We start from the raw sequence: 20208 nt of genomic DNA on the forward strand, positions 1-20208 counted from the left end.
AAGCCAAAGACGAGGATGTGGTCCATAGGCCAAGTGCTACCAACAGGCTACATATGCCAAGGACTGCCGGCAATGAGGTCGCTGGTGACTTTGACAAGAGGTCAAGGTTTTCTTTTTAGGGCGGGGGTGGGGGACGCACCTGAATGTAGTGTCTTTGGGAGAAAATGGGCAGAGAAGAAGCAGAGAGAATGCAAGTGAACTGTTTCACTGAGTCTCGCCACAAACTGAAGCGGAGAAAAGGGTGGTAGCTGCAGGGGATGTGGGTCTCAAGGGGGTTTTGTTTTAGTTTTAAGATGGGAGATATTGCAGCCTATTTGGGTGCTGATGAGAATAAAATAAACCTGCAGAAAGGGGAAACTGATAATGTAGGAAAAGAGCCGATATCGTGTATTAATGATTGCAAAATTTCTGGATTGTTGAGGAGAGGCAAAATAAACATTTCACAAGAAAAATGGATTAACTGTGGGACTTTCCAGCTGGCTCACCTGTGGGCATGGGCTCACTTGGGGACTCCCCTGTGGCCTTGTCATCACCGTCATTCTCACACAAGGCAACGGTTCTTCCTTTCCATTCACTTTTAGGAAGCAGTTCCACAACCACCATGTCTCCATGAATCGAGCGGTTTCGAGCCTTCATCCCGTGGATGAGGATGTCACTAACTAAACCTGCGTTTGGGACAGCACAGAGAAACCCCATAAAGTCAAGGGGGGTGCCACACCAGTGAGGCACTTTGAACATAATATATCTGAGGTCTACTCAGCTTTCCTACAAAGAAAAGCCTCCTTCTTTAAAAAAAATAGGTCAAGCTTCTTCATTTTGTTCCACAGGCTAGGAATGAGGAAACACAGCCGCCATGTCATACTCTATAATGTGCTTTCATAAAGGATCACCTTCAATAGTCCTTTAAAGTAGGTAACAGTTCCCTACATGAGACCATGTAAGCCTACATTGGGATTCTGTCACACACCTGCAGGGGCCACACAGCCAGGGCGAGGCCAGCAGGCTCATGAACTATGGACACTGCAGCACTGACGGTGGGGGGGGGGGGGCCGGATTCTGACGAGCAAAAGCCCCGAGAAAGCCATTGCGTCTCATTCTCCTTCAGCCCAGCCATGCTCCCTGACTGTCAGGGTTTTCTGCACCTTGTCATTGTAGAAGTAGGAAGTACACGCCATCATTCAACTTATTTACATATTTTCTTCATTTTATACTTTTTTAGTGATTCCAATGAGGTAATATAGCACATTGGAGGCAGTTCCGGGGCAATGTCTTAAAATCATGGGTCAGACTGCCTTAGTGGCAGTCTCAGCCCCCCACTCAGCAAGTGTTGATCTTGGGCAAGTTACTGTGCTTCCTTGGAATTTAGTTTCCTCACGTGTAGCCTTGTGTATCCTCATGTAAAAAAGGTGGAAAACAATAATACCTATGTTAAGTGTTCAGAAAAGTACCTAGTACAGTGATGGCGAACCTTTTGAGCTCGGCGTGTCAGCATTTTGAAAAACCCTAACTTAAATCTGGTGCCGTGTCACATATAGAAATTTTTTGATCTTTGCAACCATAGTAAAACAAAGATTTATATATATATATATATATATATATATTTTTTTTTTTTAATATATTTTATTGATTTTTTACAGAGAGGAAGGGAGAGAGATAGATAGTTAGAAACATCGATGGGAGAGAAACATCGACCAGCTGCCTCCTGCACATCTCCCACGGGGGATGTGCCCGCAACCCAGGTACATGCCCTTGACCGGAATCGAACCTGGGACCCTTCAGTCCGCAGGCCGACACTCTATCCACTGAGCCAAACCGGTTTTGGCAAGATTTATATTTTTGATATTTATTTTATATATTTAAATGCCATTTAACAAAGAAAAATCAACCAAAAAAATGAGTTCGCGTGTCACCTCTGACACGCGTGTCATAGGTTCGCCATCACTGACCTAGTATATAGTAACCACCCAATAAAATATTAGCTATTATAATTTTTAAAGTTGCTGACAATAAATTCAGAAATCATCAACAAAAAGTTAGAGAAGAAAAAAAATCAACTCATGATCCCACACGCACAGTGTACATGGGGATATCTGACATTGCATATATGATGTGACAACTTCAACTTTACTTTCTTCATTGGGTAATATCAGAATGAAAAGCTAGTATGGAGATTTATGTAAGGTTTATACTGAACCTGAATCTTTACTGCTGGCTCCTTGAAGTCGCACAAAAGCTTCTATTTGTGCTCTGTGTTTGTTGACGTTCAGAATTCCCTGAAATCATAATAAAAATCAATGTAGAATTTTTTTTCCTGCCTGTTTTACCTCCAAAAGATAAAAACATAAATTTAAAAAACCTATATAAAAATATCCCCATAATACTCTTATAAGGTCTGTGATCCCTTTGTTTAGGACTAATATTCATCACCTCAGGTTTCTTTCTCCAGAAAATACACCATCATTTTGAACTATTCTTAGCTATACCAAATGTTGAAAGTGCCAGGATCTCTTACCTAAGCGATGAGTGGTCTTTAAAAACCTTCGTTCTCAAAGTACTCTCCCAAGAATGTTGTGAAATCTACTCCCAAGTTGGAAGAATTAGTCCTTCTAGGTATAGTAATTTAAAATGCCCACACTTAAGGGAAGGAATTCAGTGTTGTATTCTCAAATTTCTGCCTGCATAGAAGTAATCTGAGTAGTTTGTTAAAAATGTAAAATCCAAGACAGAACAATTCTGTATCTTGATTGTGGAGGTAGATACACAAATCTAACCATGTAATAAAACTGCATAGAAACACACACACACACGAGTACATGCAAAACTTAAAATCTGAATAATTTTATCTGCTTTATTCTCAAGACCCTGACAGCATACGGGTTCTAGGTTCTGGGGGGTCATAAAGGGCCCTTGGAAGGGGCGAAAAAATGACAAAGGAGTGAAGAAGCCAAATTTCACTAATTTTACAATTTTGCCAAACCTCCAGACCTTGATTCAAAAATACATTCTCTTTCCCAGTGATAGAAGGCATTTACAAGGTTACTCGTGTGATGCTCAATATGTAGTCCAATTCAGAACACGATAGAGCAGTTCCAACCAGACAGCCATGTCTACAGGAAGAATGACTCCCAAAGCACCTTAAACATCGCTGGCCTGGGCTTGCTCATACCCACCCATCTTGTTTACAGCCTTTGACATTAGACACCCCTGACAGGAGACAAGAAGAGAACGTACTGGCCGGTCCTGATGCGCACTCTTCATTACCACCTCACCTGGATATAGCGTCCGGACTTAATGCCAGCTTCTAACACTTCCAGGGGAAGATGTTCAGGGTACTCCTTCCTGTGGCTCTCCTGACTCTCATTCTCTCTTTCCCGCCGAGACTGAAGGATAGAGTCACAAAGCTCGTGGGCGGCTTTTAAATCAGGCCAAAAATTGTCCAGGTAATTCTGCATTCAATGGAGGCACAAGAGAAACATGGTCAGAAGAGAATAACTCTTCATTATAGTAGTATTATAAAACAATCCCAAACAGGAACGGTCAGCATGCAGTTTTGAAGATGTGTCAAATGAGCAGTACCTTCCTAAACCTCATGCTACCAGTTCACTTCCTGCCATCTCATTAACCCCTGAAGCCTTGCCAATGAACCCCAGGGAGGCTGTTCCTCCATGGAACTCTTCCACCTCCCTGATTACTCTCTCTGAACTTTCAAATCTCCTTCTCTCTCTCTCCACACACAGGCATATACACACAAACAGTCTGCCTGGCATGTCATTGCTGCAGATAATGGCCTATAATGAATGGACAGAAAAAGCTCCTATCTTTTTTTTTTTAATACCCTGAAATGTTTGAAATTTATAAGAAACTTAAGTACATAAAAATGGCAAGAAGTAAAGTGTATAAGAAAATGTCTTCCTTCCCTCAATCCATTGGCAATGTCAAATGAGCAGAGAGCGGGGAAAGTCAAGTGAGCAAAGTACTGGTATTCTTTGGTGTTAGGTTTTCCCCCACTTCATAAGCTCCCAGAAGACTGAGCCTTCTCAGACTGTCCACAGATGTAGTAACACTCCTCATGTAAATGATACTCGAAGTTGCTATTAGTGTGATGACCTGGTATGAACATAACTTTGAAGCAAGTGGCCAGAGTCCCCGCCAATATTACCGAATACCATTGAACATCTTGGCGTAGTTCTTTCAGAAAGGCCCTGGACAAAACCCCAAGGCGATCACGCACAAGAGGACTGTGTGGTGGGTGAGGCTGGCTGTGTTACTTCTACTCTGTGTGTCCAGGGAACACTCCCTCAAATGGACGACTCTCACTAAACAAAATCAAATTTAGATAGGATTTTTAATTCAACTTTAAAAAAATATTTATTGATTTCAGAGAAGAAGGGAGAGGGTGAGAAAGATAGAAACATCAATGATGAGAGAGAATCATTGATTGGCTGCCTCTTGCAGGCCCCACACTGGGGATCGATCCAGCAATCCGGGCATGTGCCCTGGCTGGGAATCAAATCTCTTGGATTATAGGGTAATGCTCAACCACTGAGCAACAATGGCTGGGCATTAATTCAACTTTAAGTCTAAGGTAGGATCTAGCATTCTCTTTCTGTACTTAAAAAGAAAATAAATGATCCTTGTTAACTCTAGCTTTTCTCCCACTAATTTCAGGGTCCTGTTCAAACTGCTTCCTTTCTTACCCTAGTCCTCCCAGAAGTTCTGTCTGTGCTAACATTGGTACCCCAATTCTGTGGTCACTTATCATTTATTAGCACCAAGAATTAGTCTCTGCTCAAAAAAAGCAACTGTTGCACACCATGAGTATGAGCCTCAGATATCAAAGGTTTGGTAAAAGCTGGGTTTGATTCTTCCTAAGGAGAATAGGAAATGTTTACTTAGGATTAGTGGCAGTTGCTCTTGTGGTGCAGCTGGGTAAGGTGGAAAACATAATTCAGAAAATTGTGTGAGGGGGGGTCAGGAAAGACACCAGAAGTTACAGGAGCCTTGGTAAAAGTTGTCTGCTTAAGTGTGTGTGTGTTTAAATTTATGCATTTTTATTTAACAAATAACTTCAGTAAACAGCACTGTAAAGTGAACTGTTAAAATTAAAAGGCATTTAAAACAAGAATGTGAGTAGTATGAAACAAAATGGGCAACTCAGTGAGAAGTGAATATACAGTGGTCTGTTTTAGTGCTGATTGAAAATAAGGCTTAAGTGATAGCTGTTGCATAAGCCACAGTACAACTTTAACAAGTTCATTGACAAAGCAAATTTATAGCGAAAACATCAAGGAAAAAGTACTGATCAAAAAGTCTGCCTGGTCAGTCTGGCTCAGTGGTTGAGTGTCAACCTATGAATCAGGAGGACATGGTTGACTTCTGGTCAGGGCACGTGCCCAGGTGCCCAAGTGCCTGGGTTGTGGGCTTGATCCCCAGTAGGGGGCATTCAGAAGGCAGCCCATCAGTGATTCTCTCTCATCATTGATGCTTCTGTCTTTCTCTTCCTATCCCTTCCTCTCTGAAATCAATAAAAATATATCTACACTAATAAAAGAGAAATATGTAAATTGGTCGTCACTCTGCTATGCCCACTAGCCAATCAGGATGAGCATGCAAATTAACCCAACAAAGATGGTGGGTTAATTTGCATACGCAGGCACGGAGCGAAGACTGAAGGCTCCGGCCTGACCGAAGACTGAAGACGATTGAAGACTGAAGACTGAAGAGGCTTGGCTTCTCTGCTGCGGCCGGAGCGGAGAAGCCTTGCTGCAGCCGGAGCAGAGAAGCGAAGCCTTGTTGCGGCCAGAGCAGAGAAGCCTAGCCTCGAGGCTTGGCTTCTCCGCTGCGGCCAGACCAAAGGCCTGGGTCCTGGGTGCTGGAGGAAAACCGGTGCCGGCAGCCAGGGGAAGGAAGGCCTATTGCGTGAATCTTCATGCAATGGGCCTCTAGTTTAAAAATAAAAGTCTTACTCCTAAATTGCAAAAAAAAACCCCACACATAAATCTAAACTAAATTGCGACTAACTACATTAAATGATTAGAAGTGATTTTTAAGAAAGCACCAGGCTTTAAACAAAATAAAATGAATAAGATAAAATAAATTCACCCAAAGGTCTCCAATTCAGCAAATACTATATAAATGAAGGACTTTATGTAAATCAAGAAATTTATTTTGCAGAAAAATTTCCAGTACTTTTATCCAAGGTTTGAATTTATAAAGAGAAGGCATAAAAGTTACCAAGATTAACTTTTACTACTATAAACCACCTATTCCAGAGGGTTTATTGCCTTAGCTCTTCCCCATCTAACTTCAAGTCCCCACAGAAAATTCTGGGCTTCCTTCGCACATGATCTTCACAGTATCTCCTTTCTCCTGTTATCATTCACTTCTATGAAGCCCTCGGTCACAGAGGAGTTTGCTTAGGAGATGCTATACAAAATAAAACTGTACTATACCACTGAACTACAAAGAAAAGTAATTTTCACAAAAAGTAGAAAAATGTAATTTTAGTCAACTGTCCTCTGCAGGAACAAGACATGATGTATTGCAACAGAAAAAATAAGTGACACTGCCATTAATATCCAGTGCCCTGGAATTCACTGGCACGCCAGAACACTTTTTATAGTGGGGCCAAGAGAATTCTATTGGCAAATCTTTTGCTATACACACACCTTGAAACACTTACAGAATCTACAATTTGAAATCCAACTAGACTTTCTGTAAACGACAGGGGTAATGGAGGGCCTCATTCTAGTCTCTCAATCAAAAAAAGATATCAACCATTGGAACTTGATTGACCAACTGGGCAGACAGAAGAGACATGTAATCGACAGAGAGATTAATACTCATCCTACTGTCCCAAAAGGTACCTACGAAATAGGAGAACTGTGTTGCTAAGACGGCCCAAGAACCTGTCACCGAGAATGCTGCTCCTTCCTGTGATCTGTACACCAAACTGACCCAACAGCCCTCACATAAACAATATCATGTCTCTCCCCTTCCTTTAGTCTCTCAACCCCATGCATATTCATAAGTGGGGAAGAGTGAAGAAACCAGACTGGCCTTTAAAACTGTGTTTTATGTGTATTCAGAGGAATTATCTGGGAGGCAGTAAAGCATGATAGTTAAGAGCTTTGGAATAAGGACTGCCTGGGTTCTAATCCCAGTTCTACCACTTTCTACTCATGTGACCTTGGGCAAGTTGCTTAGCCTTTCTGTGCTTTAGTTTTCTTCCTCACCAATAAAATGGGGATGATAACACATACCTCACAGGGTTGTTGCCAGAATTAAATGAAATAATACATTTAGAACAGTGTGTGGCATAGATATGTCGGCTATTGCTAGTTGGTGGAACTATGTAAAATCGCCATTGTGTAGGTCAAAACAACAGAACAGTGGCAATTTTATAAGATTCAACCTGTCGTCATCATCATCATCATCATCACTAATATTGTTATTGCTGAAACTACATGAGTTTCTGTCAACAGGGGCTTGTTGGACTGAGGTCTCGGATGCTGAAGGCCTTACAGTCACAGGTAGTTTGCCCAGATTTGCAAAAGTCAAGATTAATTAGCTGGGGAGTAATGAAGATATGGAACTTCTTCAAGTTTTCCTTCATTCTTTATTTTCCCTTTCCTATATTGCCAAAGGGATCTAGAGTGCTCTGGGAACTACTTAGGAAATGAACACACACACACACACACACACACACACACCCCAGCTGGAAATACCTTGAAAGAAATCACAAACACTCCTTCCGTTTCACTTCCATACTGTGGAACTGCCTCTTCATCTTCTGTCACCATAATGATGGGCATCCTGTCCTGGCAGTGGTGGTAGTACCAAACGGCTGCATTGTATATGCTCCTAGAAAAGCAAAGGGCAGGTGAGCCCTCAAACACCAGCTCTTACTCAGAATTTTATATATTACTTTCGATCTGCTATCCTTTGGTTTATACAGCGAACTATCCACTCAACAATACTTCCTGAACACCATTATAAATACACCCCAGGTTGGGTACTCTGGGGGACACAAAGATGAATCAAAAAGTGCTTGACATCTTTTCTCCCCTACGACATCCAGCCACCACTGCAATCTCTTTCATTTCTTCATATGGCCTAAAAACTATGAGGTTCTGCCATCTATTAACACTTTTTAATTAGAGGGTTGAGTGACACAGCACCACATGGATGACAAGCTATGTGAGGCTTAAACGATAAAACAAGCCCTGGCTGGCTGGCTCAGTTGCTTGGAGCGTCCTCCCATACACCAAAAGGTTGCGGGTTTGATTCCGGATCAGGACACATACCCCGGTTGCAGGTTCGATTCGGGTCAGGGCGCATATGGGCGGCAACGAATGGATGTTTCTCTCTCCCCCTTCCCTTCTCTCTAAAAATAAATGAAAAAGCATATCCTAAAATGCTAAAGGGGCACTAACTCAAAGCCCTAGCCTCCGACCTTCGAGGTAACTTCTTAGGCACACGCTACTCAGTTTCTCAGAGGATCCCAGCAGGACTGAGCCTCGGTCTCCCACAGCATTAACACATCCTTTCCTGCGTTCCCTACTTCTCCGTCTCACTCTCCCTACTTCCTCAGTCCTGCTTATGGGAATTGCCTCAGAAGTAAACAACTCACACCAAGTCCTTGCTTCAGGCTCTGCTTTTAGGTGGACCTAAACTATGACACGGCTCTTCCTAAAACAGATCTACTGGAATTAACCTGCCAGTTTCAGCTTAATTAAGACTAGCTGGGATAACAGAGCTATGCCAGAAAAACTGAGATCTTAGCTTAAGAGTAGGACTCCCCATCTTCCCACACACAAGCATTAAAGTGATGATGTTTGGATCACGGGAATGACCCTGCTAGCTATTAGGGTCTGGGGCAAACTTACTCTGGGTATAACCTTCCTAATTGTAACTTCTAAAATAGATCAATTAGGTATTCAATTGACATATCTAAAATATTGACATGGTAAGCAGTTCGACATTAATCATGGTTCCAGAATAATTGTTGATTTTAGCATACCACTTAGATTAATGCCCAAATAGCCAATGATAAAGAAATTACAGAAGATCACACTCACAGCAATTCAGTGCCATACCTGGTCTGCCACTTTTCCATGGATTCTCCTCTTTCCCGAGGGAGATAGCAGTATTGCTGGAATTCATTAGCAAAGAGAACGCAATCATGACGCGCATCCTTCAGGAGGTTTCGCAATTTATTATACTGTCTGTGACACAGAGGAGAAAAATAAATCTAACATAGCAGGTACTCATCTACTGCCAGCTCTTGCTAAGGATCAAAAAAGATGAGGCAGTTTAGAGAAAAAGATGGATCATTTAAAACCTGAGAACCATTTATTTAATATTGGCCTTAGTGTGCGCAGTATCATTGGGCTGCTTTTTCTCAATTTTTGTCTGCTAGAATGTGCCTGGGCAGGGCCTCACTAATTAGTTTGTGGATCAATCCAGCCCCTCTAGACCTCTTCCTCCTTCTGGGACTTCTGGCCATTTATTATGTAATTATACGACGCTGCCCCACAGAGCCCCCACTTCAAAGGCTCACGGAGGACACAGAGGCCAGCAGACTTCCGCACTTTACTTTTGCACCTCACTTTGTTCTCTAAATGGCATTAGGCATTAGTACCTTTTACTTTTTGCTGGCAGCCCTAGAAAACTAAGTATGGGGATTTATCTGTAAATTTTATTTATGCAGCCACGTCATTTACATGAGTGAGGCCAGCTTCACCTGTCAGAGAACTAACAGAGAGTTTTAAGGTTTCCCATCAGGAGAGCCTTCCAATGTTAGTCCAAGTCACAAATCAAATATGAGGTCTTCTATGGGTCAATTTCTGAGAAGGTGCTTTTCAATAGTCTGGGTAACGTGGACTACAGAATATTTAGTTATTTCTCAGGAAGACAATGTTTATTTAAAAAGAGATTGATATTAAACTAACATAAAAATTATCCAAGGTCGATGACTTATTATTATTTAGTATAATAAAATTTGTGCCCTTCCATTCCCACCACCAGGTTGCCACCATGGGTTTTTAAGAAATTAGTCTTTTCATGAAAGCAAAGGCAGAACTCTCCAAATAAATGCTAACCACCATTATCTGCGTGGCCTCAACATTTCATTAGAAAACAAGAAACACTGATTTTCTTTTCTTAGTAATTCTAAAACTGAGCCAACATAAAAAACATTATTTGAATCATCAAATAATACAACTTATAATTCCCTAATAAACAAAGGGATTGATTTTCACTTCTGTGGATGGCAGCTTTCCTTAACAAATCCCACTGTGCAGAAAAAGCTGCCCCACCCCAAAATGCCTAGAACCCACTAAATTGGTAATTTTCCCACGTTCACAGATACACTGAAAATCATTTTTGAAACCTCTTAGATTATGCACAGAAGAGTCTACACCACCTGTCAACAGTGATCATCCCTGCAGACCGGTGAGGCCGAGACTTTTACTTTCTGCTTTACACATTTCTGTCATGCATGAATTTTTTCAAATCAGCATTTATTTGTTAAGCAATAAGAAATATTTTAGAAGAGGCTTCATAAACATCTACAATTTATTATTTCAGAGGAAACACCAAAAACATACTGCCCATTTTTCCTGATCATATCCTCCATAGTTTGTGTTCCCTTTATCTACTGTCACATTTTATACACTCCCAATAAAGCACCTGAACTTAGTGTAATTATTTGTTTACAAATCATCCCCCTTATTCAACATCCTTCATCCAGCAAATTTTTGCTGCACTCTTCCATGTGCCAGGTCTTTTGCTCCACTGCATGCCCTCAGGGGCCGCCACCCAGACATCTCACTGCTGTCCTTTGTCTGAAGCAGTCCTGCTCATGGTGAGCACAACAGAACCACCCCTTCCTCAAAAAAAATGAATGAAATGAAATAAAATAAAAATAAAAACGAGAAATACCAAAAGACCCAGCAATCCCACTTCTGGGTCGAGACCCCGAAGAATTGAAAGCAGGGTCTCAAAAGATATTAGTACACCGCTGTTCAGAGCAGCATTACTCACAATAGCCAAAAACTGGAAGCAACCTAAGTGTCCTTTGACAGGTAAATGGAAAAACCAGAAGGTGCTATATAGATGTATGTACCATGGGATATCATTCAACCTTAAAAAGGAAGTTCTGGTACATGCTATAACATGGACGAAGCTTGAAGACATGATGCCGAGTGAAATAAGCCTGGCACAAAAGTGCTGTATGGGTCCGCTTATATGAATTTCCTTGAGTAGTCAACTTACAGACAGGAAGTAGAATGGTGGTTGCCAGGGGATGGGGAAGGGAAGAGTGGGAAGTTAGTGATAAATGGGGGTAGAGTTTCAGTCTGGGAAGATGAAATAAGTTCTGGAGATTGGTTGATAACAGGAATGCACTCAATGTCACTGAACTGTACACTTTTAAATGGCAAATGTTATGTTATATATATTTTACCATAATTTTAAAAAATAGCTATACTAATTGGTAAAACAAAATAAAACAAAAAACAGAACCGCCCATTTTAGTGGGACAAGTGCCATGAAAGGCAAAGTTCGGGGTGTGACAAGAACATGAGAGGGATGGGGAAGGCATCTGGGAGGAGGCAACACTTGAGTCCTGAAGGATGAATGGAAGTTAGCCAAAGGGCCCAAGGGAGGGGGGAGGGGACAGATGCTCAAGACAGCAGACAGTCTGGCTCATCTTTGTATCTTCAGTGCTTAATCCAAAATAGGTGCTCAATAAACGTTTTCCAAACGAATCAATGAACTCACAACTCTTTGTGACAACAGTGATCCCATACAGGATATTCCTCAGAAGAAACCGACATTCTCAGAACCCAGTTACTCTTTTGCTAGGCTTCCTACACAACACAGCATTTGTTATGCCACTGCATTTTTGACCCAGGTATTCTCAAACCCTGTCCTTCCCAAATACTGATGTTCTTGTTCTACAAGACAGATCCAGGGGGTTTAGCACCAAATGAGAAGAAAGATAATTCTTCCTAATGTTTAGAAAATTACATAACTTAAAAAAGAATTTTCTCAATTTTAAGTTTCATCCCCTTATATTTTTCTTAGATTTTTAGTGTGCTTCCATTTGTCAACCACCTATCAGCTGGATAAAACAAATAAACCAATGGCACAAGACTATTAACGGGGAAAGCAGGAGAGAAACAGGGAATCACTCTGAGTGTGACATCTGGATGTTCTTGTGGGCATGGGGGCTTATGGTTATAATTTAATAGTGCACACATACAATACAGTCATTTTTTTTGCTAGTCAGGGTTGGCGGTGCATATTATACTAGTAGAATTGAGAAACTTGCATGGAACCAGCAAAGAACATCCATAGTGCCTTGAACAAGTTTGGCCTGAATGATCGGAGAATAATAGTTTTAGAAAGTGAAGTACAATTACATTATCTTAAGTTTTAAAAATTCCAGTCGTACAGAAAACCCCTAGTTTCCCTGGACTGGTTTCAGTGTTTTCCAAATCTCTATTATCAAAAACATTTCAAACAATTTCTTAGTGGGGCTGAACTTACCTTCTTTAAATTGATTTTTTTTTTTTTACTATTTTTATTCAAGGTGATCTTACAGATGCAACATCCCTTCATCCCATGCCCCTGCTGACTATACTCTCTGGGGATTAGAAGTGGGTGTCCCACAATCAGTGGGGAAGTGAGTTGTGCATTCAGCATTGTGTTTCTTCAACCAGTTTCCCCAGAACCTTGGTAGGGTCTAGTAGACTTACTTTCAAAGGTCCTTGAGTTTTCTACAAGAATTTTAAGTTTATGTTTCCATTTACGTGGGGAGCCGATATAGGGTTAAGCCTCGGACTGACCTGTTGGCAAAGTCACAAACAGGTCTTCCGAGTCTTAAACAACCCAATCCAAGAGGTGGCTGCTGATTTACACGCGCTGTCATTTAAAAAATAAAAATGGGGGAATTTGCCGGAAGCCGGTCCACCCTTGCTGCTTGACACAGTCGCTGCAGGGAAGAAACATCTGCACAGCTTATATTTCAAAGGACCTGGCGTATATGGCATATGTTTGCTCCCCCTCTTAGTGCTATGTGTTTTAAACAGGACCACCTCTCCGAGAAAGGTTGTTTCCCCAGGTTAGGATTTTTCCCTGGAGTTAGGGATTAATAGGACTAAGGAAGAGAATAAACCAGTGAAACCCCCTAGTGTTATAGAAATACCATGTACTACTTATGAAGAACTTGGACTAAGACTGTTGGCAATAAATTTGGGACTTGTTGGGCCCACATCCCCAGGGGTCTGCCCACCAGGGAAAGCACCAAAGCCTATACCCCTGGAGACCCACTGACACAGGGCAGTCCCAGGGAAGGCAAGCAGCGAGGCTGGAAGGACATAACCTTTACTGGGTAGGATAATCTCCTTCAGTCACTTCCTTGTAGCCTATCAGTAGAGCAGTGACCTTGGAATAGCCCTTGTAATGGAACACAGAGATTAACCTAGACAAGATTAAAATCAACAGAACTAGATAGAGACAGGATTTTTGGCAAAGGTCAGATAAGAAACAAGGAACTGTAGAACGTTACCCAAACCATACCACGATGTGATTATAGAGGCACACTTATAGGATCAAATGGTATAAATACAGATGTTAACAGGACAAAAAAAAAAAAAGAACCTCGCTATGCTGATCAACTGAATGCTGTCTTCGTCATTCCTTCATCACCGACTCCGTCCACACCTTTGGGAACACCTGGACTTGCTGGGGCTGGACCCCAACACATTTATATTAGGTGATACTCTTAAAACATTTCTAACAGAGTATCTTTTGGACCAGCTGAATGACTGCCTTCTAACTGCAGTACCCTTTGGTCAGTGCCTGCCCTCCTGGCAGCCTCAGACACTTCAAACTCAAGACCTTTATCTGCCCCTCCCCCTTAGACCTCGTTGGGTGCATCCTCTCTCCATCCACTTACATAAGCCAGAAAGCTTAGTGTTATCCTTGACACCACCTTCTTCCTCACCTCACTTATCTAAATTCATACTAAGTTCTACAGATTTTTTAAAAAAGTAACAGCTTTATTGAGATATAATTCACATGCCATAAAATTCACCCTTTAAAATGTACATTTCAATGGTTTTTAGTATAGTCACTGACTTATGTAATCATGCCCACGATCTAATTCCAGAACATTTCATCACCTTCAAAAGAAAAATACCCATTAAGCAGTCATTCTCCATTTCCCCTGACCCCCAGCCCCTGGCAACCTAACTAATCTACTTTCTGTTTCTTGGATTTACCTATTCTGACATTTTATATAAGTAGAATCATACACTATAAATTTTTCAGTGTGGTTAGTTTCTTTCACTTAGAATAATATTTTCATGGTTCATCTAGTTGTGGCATGTATCAGTTCTCCATCCCTTTTTATGGCTGACTAATATTTCTTTGCACGAATAAACCACATTTTATGAAACCATTCAGCAACTGATAGACATTTGGGTTTTTCCATTTTTTTGGCTACTATAAATAGAGCTGCTATGAACATTCATGTACAAGTTTTTGCGTGGACATGTTTTCAATTCTCTTGGTCACATACTTAGGAAGTTCTATAGATTTTACCTACTAAATAGCTATTTGAAATGTCTATTTCTCTCCATCTCTAAGCTATCAACATCTCTCGTCTGAACTAAAGCAACAGCCTCCTGTCTTCTGCCTGCCTTTTCTCCACTGGCCCAGGCATCTTTTCAAAACAGCAGTCTAGTTATGTCATTTCACCCTGCTTAAGACCCTTCACTGACATCCCTGAGGCCCCGAGGTCTACCATCCAATCCAGGGCCTTCTTTATGTTCCTTGAGCAGCATTCCCTTCCCTATGACCTTGCACAGCAGTTTCCTCACCTGGGAAGCTTTTCTCTGGTTTATACCCACTCATCCCTCAGAGCTCAGTAGAGGCACCGCCCTCAGGAAAGCCTTTCCCGTCTCCCTGATGACTTCCGGCTCTCCTGGAGCTCTGTACCTGGCCTTCAGTGCACCTGTCACAGCTGCAGTTCTCCATCTGTTTACCTGATACTGCCTGCTCCCCTCAAGACCATATCCACTTTTGTTCACTACTGTGTCCTCAGTGCTGGCAGTTTCTGGAACCTATAGTCTTTCAATAAAGATTTGTTGAATAAAAAAACAAACACCTGTGAATGAATGTGGTCAACAAAGACAGCCTTACAGAGTTATCAAGAAACCCCTCATTAAATAATCATTTGAGGATTGTTAGACGGCACAATGTGTGATTATCCTGAACAATCAAAACCTTAACTTTTCATACTGTTTTATATAATATACTAATGAGACCAGGCCATTTTTCTGCATCAATATTATTTAAATAAAAAAAACCCAAAGTCATATTAAATACAGGAGCAGATTAGAGCTATGTCTCTCTCCAACTCTGGTAATTTCACTTCAGTAAATTAATGTCATCTGTCACATTAAATTAATGTTCATTTGCAGTTTTCTGATTTTACAGTTTTGTTTATTGAATCTGAAGGTTTGATTTTTTGTTTTGTTTTGTTAATCCTCGCCCTAGCATATTTTTCCATTGATTTTTAGGGAGAGTGGAAGAGAGAGGGAAAGACAGAGAGAAACACATCAATTGGTTGCCTCCTGCACGAGCCGACCAGGGAGGGCCTGGGCCAGGGAGGCGCCTGCAACCAAGGTATGTGCTCTAGACCAGAATCAAACCCAGGACCCTTTGGTCCACAGGCAGATGCTCTATCCACTGAGTCAAACTGGCTAGGGCTCTATTTGGTCTTAGTGTTGTATTAAGTACTTAAGCATGAGGACTTACACCTAGATTTATGTTTAAAGATATTTAAATAGTAATACAACAAAATAATTTAAATTAACACTGTGTGTCCATGAGAAATGTTTTCTTTTAGAAACAAAGTCAGTGATATTACTCATGTTAAGTAACACTGATGCATTGAATGGGGATAGATCATGTTGGCTTCTTAGATCCTCTTTGACTATAATAGTCCATGATCCCTATCTTATGATATATATCGAGGAACTAGGCAAGAACTATTGAGACTCTAAAGCTATACAGAAGAAATCAGAAAGGGGGGTCAAAAGGAGAAAGCAAGGCATCCTTAAACTAGACACTAGACCAGAGCAGGACTTTTATTTTATTTTTTGTTAATCCTCACCCGAGGATATTTTCCATTGATTTTTTTTTTAATAGAGTAGAAGGGAGGGGGCGAGACAGGGAGAGAACACATTGACTGGTTGCCTCCCGCATGCACCCCCTGGGCTCGGGATCAAGCCTGCAACTGAGGTACCTGCTCTTGACTGGAATCCACCCAGGACTCTTCAGTCTGCAGGCTGACACTCTAGCTGTTAGGTTTGATGGAGCAATTGAGTTGATACCCTTCCCCCAGGAACTGGCTTTTCAGGTCATTTCACCATGGACATTCTCTTTGCTGAGACCACTTTACACTTGCAGTGACCACATGCCATTCTCTCCCCTCGGGGTATGCATAAAGAAGTCTCTGCCCAGAAAAATCCCGCCAAAAGTCCTTTAAAAGCTGCTGACTCCCCTCACTGGGTGCTGGAGCCATCCAGGCTCAGCCACCTGGTGTGGGGATGATCAAATAAATTCGTAATACCTCACCACTCTGTGCATTCCTCCTTCGTAATCCCTCACCACTCTGGCCTCATGCATTCCTCCTTCGGAGACCTAACACCAGCCACTGAACCAAACCGGCTCTAGCCAGAGCAGGTATTTTTAACTGACAAAGCTTTCCTAAGCAATACTGTTCCTAAAAGCATATAAAAAATTATTTACTAGCATCTCAAAAATTTCCAAGGAAGAACTGAAAAATAAAACAAAATGTTTCCCAACATTAAATGAAGCAAACACCACAGAGCTTCTGCTAGGCCACATTTGGTTAAATATAAAAAGTCAAATGACTTACACTTTGTACAATATAGTAATGAAACAGGCCATTTTGAACACTTATGAATGCCAGATTAATAAAGCAAACTCCTGGATGTTATCTATTCAACAGCTATCATCAATTCTAAAGTTAGCTTTCAACATATGACACTTTCTAGGGCTTAGGTCATTTAGCTATGTCAATCTGCATACACCAGCTGGTTGCTTAACAGATAAACAAAGCACCAAGTCCCAAACTTGCTGATTCCTTTCCTGCCTCTTTTTTCTCGACATCAATCATGTTCATTATCCCTCCTTTAAGACCAGTCTCTAACCCAGTGATGGCGAACCTTTTGAGCTCGGCGTGTCAGCATTTTGAAAAACCCTAACTTAACTCTGGTGCCGTGTCACATATAGAAATTTTTTGATCTTTGCAACCATAGTAAAACAAAGACTTATATTTTTGATATTTATGTTATATATTTAAATGCCATTTAACAAAGAAAAATCAACCAAAAAAATGAGTTCGCGTGTCACCTCTGACACGCGTGTCATAGGTTCGCCATCACTGCTCTAACCCCTTCAGAGGACTTTGTAGCTTAATCCCCACACCCCATATATACTTCTGCACTTTGTATAGTCCACATTAAATTATCCCACCTGTGTCTAAGGTGTGTCATAATTACCTTCTTGCTTCTTGCATCCGACCCCAACAAGACAATAGGTCTGTTGAGAAAGGAACTAAGACTTTGTACTACTCCAGAAGGCCTGAAACTAGGGGCCCAAAAAGTGCTTACCAAATGGGAAAACCAGGGTGTTATCTTATGGCCTACTTCATAACTCATCTTTTGTTTTCACATTTAGTATATTCATAGACATGGTAAAGCGATGGAAAACCAATAGTTTTTCATCAAGTTAACTACTTTTGAAATGTTCAGGAGAAAAGACATTTAAATCCCAATTCTTTGTTTTTTAATGTCCCAGCAACTGGTTTTAAAAACAATCCTTAATATTAAAAATATTTTAGAAAACAGAAGCTGAAAAGGCTCTGCAGTGTGTTAGCAATCTGAATGATAACAACAAATTGATTTTAGTAGCAGAAATTGAAATACGACACCTAGAGCAGCATTTAAATCTGAATGTGTATAAACATCTATATCTTTCTGTCTGAACAAAATCAACTTCAAGCTCATTTAAAAATATTCTGTCTGAAAAACCGGCACACAATCTAGTTAATGCATATTTTTTGGAACTGAGCATATAATAAGGACAACTTATCATTTTCATATACAAATAAACACAGTTCATCTTTTACGACCAAGATCTGAAGAAACTACAACATTTAAAAAAGAATAAATGCATAGTTTCTGCTTTTTAAATGACTTGGGCTGTTAAGAGTCTGGATATATAGTTTGTAATACTGTATGCTGTTTCCATACAGCATGAGGCTTCAAGTTCAAATCATAAATCTTTTCCCAATGTTAAATGAAACAAAACCAATTTTTGAGCATTTGTTTAAAAGGTACAAGGCAAGCATTTTAGACTGATTTCAATAAAAAAATCCTTTGTTTAGCAAATACAATTACTATGGTTGGTAGTTATACTAGTAATCTAAAAATAAAACAAGTTATTTCTGATTTCATTGAATAAATCACTACAAATACGATTTGTATCTACCATAACGGAGTCTAAAATTTAAAAATAAAGTACTTTTCCCCAAGGGAATAAAAAGTAAGCATCTGAAACAATAGATCTATAAATAAGAAGATTAAATAATATGCGTTATCAACAAGAAATAAGCAATAACTGCTATAAAATGTAAACCAAAAGCCAAGAATCTTAAATACCCAATACTGGGGACACTGCAGCTTATTGATCTACAGTCAGATCTTTTGGACAGATGTTGAAGCAGAAATATAAAATAATGTTATTGCATTCCTACCAGCAAAGAGAATACTAAATTAGTTCAAAAAATATTTTCTGACAAAATAATAAATGCATCCCCTCCCCCTGCAACAAAGGATCTTTTCTAAAAAAAGGTGTGTGTGGGGGTGCATCAACGCCATAAATAAATAATGCAAAACAGATACCTCCGGCCTCTTTGATGCTGCACAGCTTGACAAGCTGTTTGCATGAAAATAATTCCCTTTAATTCAGGAAACTCAAGGATCTCGAGGTAATCTTGAACAACTTTCCAATCGGGGATCATGTAATGAGTCACATCACCAGACAAGAGTTTCCCCTCTGAAACATAATTCAAAAGGTAAGAGATTAGACAACACTTGCAAACCTGGTTTATTACTATTTCAATGTCATGGTGCCCTCCTGTGCAAAATAACTTCCAACCTTAACTACGCTGTGAAGTTTTTAAAGGACAAGACAAATGTGCTTTGGTAGAGGCCCAACATTCAGGTAAATTCAGCACCTTCATTTTTCTGAAGCGGTGATAAATAAAAGTTCAGTGTGGTTTACAGTGTTGCCAGTGGAGGAGGGGATAACTGATTTTTTTTTTTTTTAAAAAAAGGGTACATCTTCAACACAACCTGAATATTTGTGTTAACTCGGGAGAACCTCACATTTAAACGAGGCACTCTAAACATGTACATGTTAGCCACTTGTTTCTGTCCAGCAATTCCAAGTCGGCACTGTCTCCAGTTTGTGAACATGCGCAGACGTCTCCAAGGTCCAGAAAAGATGCTCAGGGCAAGCGAGGGCGGTGGCAGGGTGCCCGCCCAGACCGTGTCAGGGAGCTGGGGAGCCAAGAGGTAACCGAAATGTTCACCTTAACCATCAATTCCTAATCAAGCTAAGGATTCCAAATAGTCGTTGAAAAGGCTCAGGACGCTCATCTCCCCCAGAGGGAAGAGGACCAGCAAGGAACCTCCTGCGTCCGATGGGCCAGTGCGGGAAGGTCTAGTGCACTGCGGTCCCCAGTCCAACTTCCCCCATGACCTTCCCGCTCACCGGGGCGCACATCGCTCACTAACCCCAGGTGAAGAGGGCGCTCTCTCCCCCGGACAAATGCCCGAGGCGTCGGTGCTGGGGCCAGAGAACGTGTAGGGAGCAAAGAGCGGCAGCAGGGCCCGCGCCCAGGCCACCGGTTCGCGTCCCGCCCGTCGCTGAGGGGCCCACAGCTCAGGGCTTCCCCGGTTCACCGCCTGCGCCCCTGGGGGCAGCCAGGCCCGGCTCCCGCGCTCAGGTCTCCCGGGGGCCCAGTCCCCAGGCTTCGGGGCCGGGAGGCAGCTGCCCTGGGCCCTCCATTTTCCTGGCGCAGCAGCCGGGAGTCCTACG

General features: G+C 41.3%; 1 protein-coding gene across 1 annotated transcript in view; it reads right to left on the minus strand.

The window, feature by feature from the left end:
• Positions 1 to 204: 204 nt before the first annotated feature.
• Positions 205 to 20208, minus strand: part of LOC102417731 (DIS3-like exonuclease 1) — a 20476-nt gene continuing 472 nt past the window's right edge. Inside the window, exons 2-8 of the mRNA XM_014459731.2 lie at positions 19008 to 19161; positions 9099 to 9227; positions 7728 to 7863; positions 3270 to 3446; positions 2195 to 2273; positions 486 to 665; positions 205 to 224 (exon numbers count right to left, since the gene is read on the minus strand). Coding sequence (XP_014315217.1) covers positions 205 to 224; positions 486 to 665; positions 2195 to 2273; positions 3270 to 3446; positions 7728 to 7863; positions 9099 to 9227; positions 19008 to 19161 — 875 coding nt within the window. The remainder of the gene's footprint in view (positions 225 to 485; positions 666 to 2194; positions 2274 to 3269; positions 3447 to 7727; positions 7864 to 9098; positions 9228 to 19007; positions 19162 to 20208) is intronic.

Source organism: Myotis lucifugus, unplaced genomic scaffold, assembly GCF_000147115.1.
Source record: "Myotis lucifugus unplaced genomic scaffold, Myoluc2.0 scaffold_115, whole genome shotgun sequence".
In the NCBI taxonomy this organism is placed as follows: Eukaryota; Metazoa; Chordata; class Mammalia; order Chiroptera; family Vespertilionidae; genus Myotis; species Myotis lucifugus.